The sequence below is a fragment of the Solanum lycopersicum genome, chromosome 2 (assembly GCF_036512215.1).
Source record: "Solanum lycopersicum chromosome 2, SLM_r2.1".
In the NCBI taxonomy this organism is placed as follows: domain Eukaryota; kingdom Viridiplantae; phylum Streptophyta; class Magnoliopsida; order Solanales; family Solanaceae; genus Solanum; species Solanum lycopersicum.
In genome coordinates this window covers 59,453,214-59,463,927 of record NC_090801.1, presented here as the reverse complement: position 1 = coordinate 59,463,927, position 10,714 = coordinate 59,453,214, and the positions used below count along the sequence as shown (strand labels likewise).

General features: G+C 36.2%; 1 protein-coding gene across 1 annotated transcript; it reads right to left on the bottom strand.

The window, feature by feature from the left end:
- Positions 1-10,415, bottom strand: LOC101264481 (uncharacterized). The gene is made up of 18 exons (XM_004232789.5): positions 9,912-10,415; positions 6,455-6,574; positions 6,236-6,361; positions 6,074-6,136; positions 5,189-5,296; positions 4,516-4,593; positions 3,735-3,827; positions 3,537-3,623; positions 2,890-2,991; positions 2,646-2,765; positions 2,471-2,533; positions 1,665-1,798; positions 1,427-1,508; positions 1,280-1,338; positions 1,130-1,175; positions 653-744; positions 495-564; positions 1-379 (listed from the first exon to the last, which is right to left on the bottom strand). Exons 1-18 carry the CDS (start codon positions 10,155-10,157, stop codon positions 308-310), a joined length of 1,761 nt encoding a protein of 586 aa, XP_004232837.1. The 5' UTR covers positions 10,158-10,415; the 3' UTR covers positions 1-307.
- Between the last annotated feature and the right edge of the window lie 299 nt (positions 10,416-10,714).

Sequence of the window (10,714 nt, the reverse complement as noted above, 5' to 3'; positions counted from 1 at the left end):
TCACCAAAAGTTTGTACAATCTAATACTAAAATTATAACCAAGTCGAGCATACATCTAAATTAGGGCAAGAGATTTTCTATTTTCACATACAGCTCAACGTATGTAGAAATGAAACAAGAGGTACAAACTAAGCACATTTCATAGGATAGATTATCATACACCAACTCTCCCCGCTTCAACGCATGGGAAAACACTCTCATCACAGCATACGAGATTTATCGCAGTGCATATGGAGACCTACTAATGCTATTACCCTAAGCTGGATGTACTGCAGCCCTAAACTAGATGGAACAATATATCAGAACCTCAAAACTTGAAATCCTTCTTCTTCGACTTGCCATCCTTCTCCTGCATTTTACGCTTCCTCTTCTTCTCATTCTGCAGTAATTTTATCTCATCAGAACTGATAGTCACTCTTTCTAAACCAACAATCCAATGAAATGTAAGGTAATATGGAGAGAAAGAATGAAGAAGAGATGATGTAACCACAAACCTCTGCTACCATGTCACTGAAATCCTCACGCTGGCTACGGAGCTTCTCTTCCTCTCTAGCTTCCTCGTATCTATAAAAAGCACAAAAAGGTTTTAGGAACATTTAAACTAAGATGTAGGAGCTTCTAATCATAAAATGTTAAAAGAATCATTAATTACTTGGCTGGTAAAACATTGTCCATAAGTTCCAACTCTTCAGGTGCCAATGTGACATCAACTCTATCCGACTTCTGACCTTTGAGCAGATCAACCTAAAGTGGACATTCCAAGCAATTAATTAGCCGCAAATTCTAATCTAGTGCCTCTTCTAGAAGAAAAACCAACTGTAAGCATTAATATAAGAAAGTGACGCAAATAAAAGTGAAGTATCAAATAATTAGTCAAAATGTAACAAGATATGTCAGAAAGTGACAAATGAAATTGAAGTACTTTGCCTCTTTATCTTGAACTGTCTTTTCCATCAGTGACCAACTAACAAGAATAAGCTGAAAAATTCAACATATGTGACTTGTCCACAGCAGCTATAGCCCCACCAATAGGGGCTGACGCTACTGAGACCATGTCACTCTATGAAGATTTCTGCTTGAGAAAGTAAACCTGCATTTGAACACATGACAAAGAAAAAGATAGCCTTACCCTTTTGGCACCAGCCTTGTCTTGAGCGCCAGTGTTGATCACATACCTGCAGAATGAGAGCATAAATCAATTGCACAGTAGAGGAAAGGATAAATGCTAGTGTCCAAAGCTACATATATGTGAGTATAGATAAATAGATAGATTACTTACGTATGGCTTGTTCCAAGAAGAGTACCAGGAGCTACCTTTTCTTCTTTTTCTTCAAGCACCTATACAGAAAAGAGATGTAATTTACAAGGACGGAAAAGAAAGCAGAGAGAATATAGAAACTGGGAGACAAAAAGTTGGCCTAATTACCTGATAGAGGGGCTTCTCGGGCTCCTTCCTCTGCTGCTTGCGAAGGTCAATAACATCAGGAGTCTCAACTCCAGTAGGAGTACTACACCATAGAGAGATACATTGAGAACAAAGCTAAAATGGATCTCAGCAAGAACGAATAAATTAGTGAAAGGGAACCAAAAATGAGGAAGACTTCAAGCTACTACAAGATTTCTGATAGATATTTGATCATTAAAGGAATTGATCAAGTCAGTACCTTGAAAGACTGTCCACTGACTGAATACCGTCCTCCATCTCCTCTTCCTCCAACTCTTCTTCTTCCTCCTCTTCCTCCTCTTCTTCCTCTTCCTCCAAGTCACCCCAATGTTTAGTCTTATCAACAGGTTCATCCTACACATATAGATGAGCAGCATGATATTAATTTACGTAATACACCGAGCAAAAAGGCGAGGCCCAAGCTTTTGTGCACCAACTACAAGGCCACATTTATGAATGTATTAACAATATTTTTTTAAGATAGAGAATTTACTAACAATATAGAAACATCATCAGTAGGTCTATACCATTGCATGTTTACCAAAATCAAGTAGTCAATTTAAGTATTCTCTATTTACCATATTGAATATGGTGCAGTTCCCATTATTTTACCTTATCATTAGATAATAGGGATGATGTCCAAGTACCCCCTCAACCTATGCTCGAAATCTCAGAGACACACTTATACTATACTAAGGTCCTATTACCCCCCTGAACTTATTTTATTAATAATTTTTTACCCCTTTTCGGCCTACGTGGCACTATCTTGTGGGCCCAACGCTGGTTGACTTTTTTTTCAAACCAGTGCCACGTAGGCTAAAAAGGGGTAGAAAATTATTTATAAAATAAGTTCAGGGGGTAATAGGACCTTAGTATAGTATAAGTGTGTCTCTGGGATTTCGGGCATAGGTTAAGGAGGTACTTGTGCATTATCCCTTAGATAATATGACAACTACCTAACATAAAATCCTAACTCATTAAACTTACACTCCAAGAACATACCAAACAAAAAAGAGCACAATGTACCTCATAATTAGGCTGATCTTGTTGCAATACACCAAAGACATCTCCGTATAAAGGGCGCCCATACTATGTCAAAGAAAGAAGGGCAAAGGTTAAAATTAAAATAAGAAACTCTTAAAGCTGACCAATCTGAAAGGAAGAATATAAAACAAATATACTGAAAGGTTGTAAAACCTACTTCATCAACAGGTGGTTTACCCCAACCTCCCGGCTGATAACCGAACTTGGCTCCATGTGGAATAGGAGCATTCAGTCCAGGAATCTTCAGCTGAGGATAAGAGGGTGGAGGACCATATCTCTGCACAGAAAATGGAGGTATGGAAAATCACATTAGGAACGAACTCAACATAGTAATCAAACGAGAACCTGGGGTAACAAACGATACATCCAGTAAAAGAACAAGTAGTTTTAAGTTATCATACCTGCATATTGATGAGCCATGGAGGAGGAGCACCTTCAGGCATACCAAGGGCCTCTTTCAGTTCATGAGACAAAGTTCCAGGTTTCATTTCCCTCAACTTGACCTTCACATTAAAATAAAATGATGGTTAACAGACAAAAATGCAGAGGATAGGATATCGAAAGTATTAACAGTTGTAAAGCCTAACAACAACCAAGAATTAACACAACGGGAACACATCTCCAAGTTGGATAGTCCTATCCAAACCTACCCAGTTTGGTCTTATAAGATCACAACAGCAAAAAGACTTCCATTATTTTTCCCCAGGCTCGGTGAAATATCAGCAAGGTTGAGAACAATTTTTTTTTCAAAAAAAAAAAAGCATGAAAGCTAGAGAAGAAAGAGCATGTGTTTGGCACCCAAGGTTGTGGCCTAGTGGTCAATGAAGTTGGAGCACAATATGGAGTCTCAGGCTCAAATCCCAGCGGAAGCAAACATATACTAAGTGTTTCCTTCCACTCTATCTAAGTCTTGGGGCAGATGTTCTGCGAAGTAGCAGATACCTGGTGTAGTACTCTAAGGGCGCACAATGCTCACACGGACACCACCATCATTAAAAAGATTTAAAGAACATGAGTTTGATGAACAATATTTATGGCTATTTTTTACCTCAAACTCTTTTCCTTCATAATACAGATCACCAAGGGATGTCAACTTTGGTTTAGTTTGATACTTAAAAAAGGCGTCATGTAGAACCTGTGAAGAATAAACCAGAGCAGTAAGCCTTAGAAAAGTACATAAGCAGTTAACTATAGTCTATATGTATTTGAAAGGTCTGCATCATTGAGAAAAAAGCTCGTATTAAACCTGATAATCGATATCCATCTTCCCCATTTTTGGCTGCATCCTTTCCCGCTGCTTTTGTTTAAGCTTCTTACTGTCCTCCTTTTCAATATAAGCCTGCACCAGAAGAACAAATAAGATGTCCAAACATCAGCAAGGAAACTAGACATACTACATAAGCTCACAAAAAGGTATCACATTTCAACAAGTTTTAACACAACAGATTTGTAAAATCATCATCTTATACCAGGTAAATAGTTTTAGGATCTGTCTTTTCTACAATTAGAAGAATACCAAAGGGTCAACAGACAGAAAGAGTGCATTTCCTATGTAAGTCCAGTGAAATCATGATTTGATAGCCTCTTAGATGTTAGAATATTATAACTAAATATTGATATTGCCTCACTGATGGATCTTTTATAGTATTTCAAGATGTAGGTGGACTAAGACCTTCAGTTGTAATCTTCTTGTACCTTCTTGTTACACATTAATTTATCTTTTCATGAAATAAAATAAAATGCCGTAGGGTGTTTCTATTAAAAGAATAGGATTATCAGGCTCATCTCAAGATAACGTAGAATGTGAAAGCATCAAGTAGTTCACCTTGAAATCTAAGCTTGATTTTAATAATGATCATTACGTTGATACAACTTTGATAGAGTACCACCAACATATTTTCATCTTTCCATAGTCAGAATGAAAAACCTTCATTTATTAGTAGTGTATCTACAATAATTCATGCAACACATTCCTACTTAACAAAGCCGTCAACCAAAGAAAGATAAAATTGGACAGAAAATCATACTTGTCTAATTTTCTCAATTCCTGTCGCAGCTATAAAGTCAGGAAGTTGAAATGGCTGTTTCTCAATCCCACGCTTCCCCTGAAAAACAAAATCAGTCAGTTAGATAAAAGCAAATTAAGAAAAAGACACTAAGAAAACTCTATACAAATACTCTGTGTGGCTTATACGACTGACTGGCAGATCCCTTCACATCAGAAAATCCAACTTTGGACAGAATATTGCAAAAATAACTAAAATTATAGAACTGGATAAGAGCAAAATATTAGTCACTCAATCTTTAAGGTGCTCAACAGCAGCCAACCATTTTTACAACTAAGAGAAAGTGAAACCCCAGCAACATGCACACCAAAAAATGACAAATGCATGAATCCCAACCCACTAAATAATAAAAAGACATAAATACACAGAAACATAGACATCATACAAGGATTCTCCTTGTCAAACACCTACATGTTTTAGGCTCCACCAGTGTCACAGCCGCTCGCCTGCAAGAAGCACATATATATACATATAAGACAAACCTCATTTTTCTTCTATGAGCCCCTTCATAAACCAAACCTTTTTCTCCTATCAAACAATTCTACTATTACTAATTGTTACATGCAGTGCAAGAGGTACACATTATTCTTCACTTTGTTAACCTACAATACATGTATCAATAATGATGACTAACCTGCAAAAATTTCCGTTTCTGACACCAGTGTCTTGGAACAGGAACAGTATTCCGGTAAGATTTCAGAAATACCAGGAGCTTAGGGTCTGCTGCAGTGGCATCCCATACCTAGATATATATGCATAATCAGTACCAAGGAGAAGTGGGCTACACTTTAAGTGATAAAATCCAGAGTCTAAACATCAATTTAGGAGTTATCCCATATAAATCAGAAACCAGACAGACATTTTACCAAGCCAACATTGTAATGCTATCAAAAGAGTTGAGTAAAACCTGCATGACTATCATGCAAAATTTACTTCCAGTACAGCGGAAAAAAAAAGATGGTTCAGAAGATGACAAGCAGTGAAGAAAGCAACAATGGTTTGTCAATATATAAAATTTTATCAAACACCATGTCATACTGATCTTCACTTGGAAAAAATTTTCTGCATAACCTGGCACGTCAAATTTCTGCACGAGTGGGCTGGAAAGAAGACAGCACAGAAGACACAGAAAACATATCTCCCATACTAGCCAATATTAAAGATGCAAATACCTTCCAATTGAAGGGTGATAATACCATATCTTCAAAGAAAAATAATATCAGAACCCTCATAAAGTCATAATAAATGATTCACATCATAGCAATTGGCACAACCATAAAACAGATTTAGAAAGGCAAGCAAACTAAATTTACAGAGCTAGGGATGGGCATAATCAAAAAAGAAAGAACACAAATGACAGATGGAAAATCAGAATGTTAATACATTTCTAAAAGGATAATAGTTGATAACTCATTTGGCTCATGACAAGATAAATACACAGGGTAACCGCTAACAGTACACAGAACTGCATAGAGTATGTATGTCAGGAAAATAACAATGAAACAAATGCCTGCCATACCTCAACAACATCAGGCTTCATAGAGATTTGTTTCAGTTCTGCAATTTTCATCCTACGCTGAAGCTGAAATGAAGAAACAGTTCAGACTGAGACCTAACTGAAGGATAACAACTTAGAAGTAAAAAAAGAAGTATCAACAGAAAGGATGCTAAAAAATCTAACTTTTTTCTTTTTGTTCGAGACTCCCTTCTCCTTTTGCTGTGCATCCTCTTCTTCCTCCTCAGAATCAGAATCCGCCTTTTTCTTTGAGGCTCCATCAGCAGCAGTTTCATCCTTTTTATCATTCTCCTGAAGAATTTCAATTGAAAGATTTTGTCAAATTGGCTTCAGCAGAAATTATAACCACAGAAAATCCATGCAAGTGAACAAAGCTCTATGTACCTCAGAACCAGTAGCATCCGTGAAAGTGAATTTCTCAAAAACCTTCCTGAATTCCTCATCGAACTCACCATCTAATTCGGCCTTCTCTGGTACATATTCTACTTCAACTTGAACCAAAGACTGTAAAAAATGGGGAGTTATCAAGATCAAATATATTTTAATGTAAATATGAATTGAAGGTAAAAAGAAAACATAATACAACAAAAGAGTATTCTTTTTTAGGCGATTGGGACCAACTTTTTGCTGCTTCCAGAGTAGTTTACATCCAGCGTTGCTTCAAAGGTCAAAAACATATGATTTTGAATAAAATAGCACACTTTTTTCTGTATTTAGCAATAAAAAATTCAAGAAGGTTCAATAGATCGCATCAAAAAGGAGGCAATGAAACAAGCAATTCACCAAGCGCCAACTATTTTGCACACAGAGATCAACAGAACTTCATAATTACCCACTGAAGTCAGAAATTCACCAAACGCTAACTATTTTGTACACATTAAAACATACAAATGAGAAAGTCCAATAATCTTCAGTATATTATAGTATATGAATGCTTACTGCTAAAAACAAATGGTTATAACAAGTACCACTTCACTTGTGAGTTGCAACTTCTAAAGAACAAAGGATTTTGCTCATATCACTTGCAAAACGTAAATCAGTCCCATCACATCACTCTTTACAGCTAAACAGAAAGGACATAATTATGTCAAGAGACTCTAATAGTCCACAAAGGTGTATATTCTTAATCCAGCAGTCCCGAAAAATAACAAAAGGGAGCAGGGAAAAGACACACACTAATGTCAATTTTTTTATAGGGTCTTCTCCACATCACTTTTTTTTGTGGGTGAAAAATAATGGTGTTTAGCCAGCATTCGACCCACAAAGGTTAATGCAATGGCATATAAATTCTTCCATCTTTCACATTCCTAACTTCTTTTAAGAAAAGAGGTTGTCCAATTTTTGTATTGTAGAAATAACTTCATCAAACATATAGTGATACATATATAGTAAAAGGTATCCACCTATGTTACTTATTATTTAAAAAGAAAAGGGGACCACCTATATTACTTACCAAGGAAAGATAAAAGGTTAAGGTTGCCAACTATTATCATTACCATAAAATGTTGTCAAATGCTCGATCAAGTTAAATAAAAAATTTAGGAGCAAAACTTGACCTCACTTACACATTGCTGTGCAGGCACGACATACACCTTATCTCTCATAGGCACTATCTTGAAAACAACGGTACTATAAAATAATAAAGGAATAATATAATGAACTTCTTACTGATTTTATATCAAGTAATGAACTTCTTATTGATTAAAAATATAAAATTAGAAATTTAGCATAAGAATTTAATTCCAAGTCCGAATTAGAAACTTAAGCTGGATCTCCGCACAAGCATGTAGTCAACATCTGAAATCATTTGCACTTGCTTTACATGTTTCAGAATCCAATATTTCATTTATTGAAGTTATTCAGCTTCCTTTGTTCCAACAATTATTGTCTGTACTTAATCCTATGTTGCTCAGACTCAGGTGTGGGGTTTCGTATTCGGGTACTGATCTAGAGATCAGATTCGGCATAATCAAAATTTTAAGATTCGTGAGTGCGGATTTGGCAAAAGATAAATTCAAAATTCTAAAAGTGTATCTACATAATTATGTGTAGATTATGAGAGAGGTTTTGTGGAAGTACTTAATTCTTAGTCCTAATCAAATATACTGACATTTCATTAATTCCTTAATATTACTATTAAAGACTCATTAATTAGTAAGAGGATAAAAAAGGAAAACTACAAAGAAAAAAAGAATGTTATCACCATTTTTAGTTGGTTCATTTTTCCCTTGCACGGTTATTAATATTAGGACTTCTATACCACTAAAATATGGCTGGAAAAAGATCTATCACTAAATTTGTAGCAAACATAGTGAAAAATAGTCTAGTTCCTACTTCTAGAGGGCAAATATTTATTCTAGATGAAGATTGTGAAATGGGCCATCTGTCATGGCCCATGTTCTATGTAGCTGAAAGTGGATTGTGACGAAGGCCCAGAAACAAAAGAGTTCCTCCTTGTTGGTATCCACCATATTGAGATGCATTCTATGTCCCATAATTTTCCTCTTTCTTCTTCTCTATAGCTTCTTTTTTCTTCATCGAAGATGTATCACCGTGAAATCCAATATCGTCTACAGATAACTCAGTAGTTTCAAACCCCAAAAGAGAATGAAACTCAATCGTTTCAGACCTTAAATAAAAAAAAAGAAGAACTCAGTTGTTTTCCCCAATGAGTTGACTCAGTCATCGATTTCTTCAAACTCTCTCCTTCCTAGCGGTTTAACTCTCTGTTTGCTTCAATTTTGGCCTGCTATATGAAGAAAAAAATATTGAAGAAATCGGAAACAGAGATAATATTGAAGGTATGACATTCCACGTCTTCAAATCTCTACTCTTTGTCATCTTGAGAAATCAAAATCTCAAAAATACTCTAATTTGTCCGTGGATTCTGGTCAAAAAATCCAATCACTATTGACTGGATCTGACAGGAATTCCACACAATAACCCGTGTCAGTGTGGGTAGACCCCGATACAGAGGCAAAAGTGCTGGGTCCGAGCATCATAAACTTAATCATATACTTGCAGTGAAAGCAAATATATAAGAAAATAAAAAGGAGTCCATTCTTAGTTGCCAATATGGACGCTGCTCTCCACAACAATGTTCATGTTCCTGACAAATGTATTTCTCCTTGCACTATGTCGGAGTGTGTACAGATTTTTCAATGTATTCTTTTAGGTTCATTTGCACACATGATCAGTGAAACACACGCTTTACATGAAGCCCCATCAGACTTGACGCATGTCATCATGATACACACGCTACATCCTGAACATCTTAGATTGGGACCAAAATGGTAAAAGAGATCTCCATGAACTTATTCTAGTATATCCTACAATGGTGACATAGTTTACTTGCCCTACAATTATGAACAAATTCAATATGATACCCATTAACAACAAACATCACACATGTAGTCAGACGGGCTCTCATTATTTTCATTCTCAGAATTCCCAATGGAGGAAATTCATTTCCTGATACAAATTAGTAATTTCATACTATATCCAATGTTGCCTCCTCCTCCTCTTATCTTGTTTCCCAAATCACAAAACATAACAAGAAATTCTTCTTAGACTACCGTTTTGAAACTACCACAATCACTAGAAAACTACAACTGACTCAGCTCGATCTTTTTAAAGGAAAAGAGTCTCAACATTTGAAGCTAAGAAGTTCCTCAACACAAAACCTTAGTAATATCAAGCTACAACACAAGTACCTGAACTCATTCATACACAGAAGATCTATTTCCACAACAAACTAACTCATCAACTAACACTAAGCAATCCATATTCACCAAAAATCCAGAACACCGTATACCTAACATTAAGGATAAGCAGACAGTACCTTCTGAGGATCGGAATTTTCCTTGGAACTATCCTCAGCGCCGCCGTTCGCGTCTTGCGCAGCGTTATCACTGTCTTCTCCATTTGCAACCTTAGACGCCGCCTTGTTCTTCTTCTGCTTCCTCCGCCTACGGCGTCGGTCGCTTTCCTTCGACTTCTTAGAGGCGGCGTTAGGGTTTTGAGGTCTCAAATCGCCTTTTGGATTACCAATGGCTTCTGTCACTACGTTTGCTACTTCAACCGGCATACTACTCCGGCCGTTTGAGATTAATGTAGATATTCAGTTGAGATATTTTTTTTCCGGTGGAGTTATAGGAGAAGGTGAAGAGAAAGAAAAATGGAGGGAGTCGAAAGATGAAGAAGAGTGAAGGAGAAAATATCAGATCCGTTGCAAGTGATCGTTGGGCTGAACCATTGAGGAGATAATAGTTGGGCTGAACCGCTTTGATAGCCTTGGGCTTATGTCATCGTTTAGGATTTTATACCAAAACACCAAAAAAAAAAAAACAAATCCCATCGGTTTACAATTTAATTACGTGCTTTATCGTGAGTTGTTGAAATTATTATTCGTGCCACTTTTTAATCCCAAATACTTATTTTACATATATTATATTAAGTATTTATATGTGTCTGATATTTCGCTCGCCTTTCTCCTATATCGCTTATCCCTTTTTTCTATTCAACTCGCCTTTTTCGCTCCTCTCTCCCTATATATCTATAATTTTGAAATATGTCTGAAATTTCAATTATATGTATCTAATGTTATTATTAAATAATAACATTAGATATATATTGTATCTAGGT

Coding starts and splice junctions, on each gene's coding strand:
- LOC101264481 (XM_004232789.5), bottom strand. CDS start 10,157: ATGCCGGTTGAAGTAGCAAACGTAGTGACAGAAGCCATTGGTAATCCA. Junction 565..652: donor GACAATGTTTTACCAGCCAA/GTAATTAATGAT, acceptor TGCTTTTTATAG/ATACGAGGAAGCTAGAGAGG. Junction 380..494: donor TCAGTGACATGGTAGCAGAG/GTTTGTGGTTAC, acceptor AAATTACTGCAG/AATGAGAAGAAGAGGAAGCG.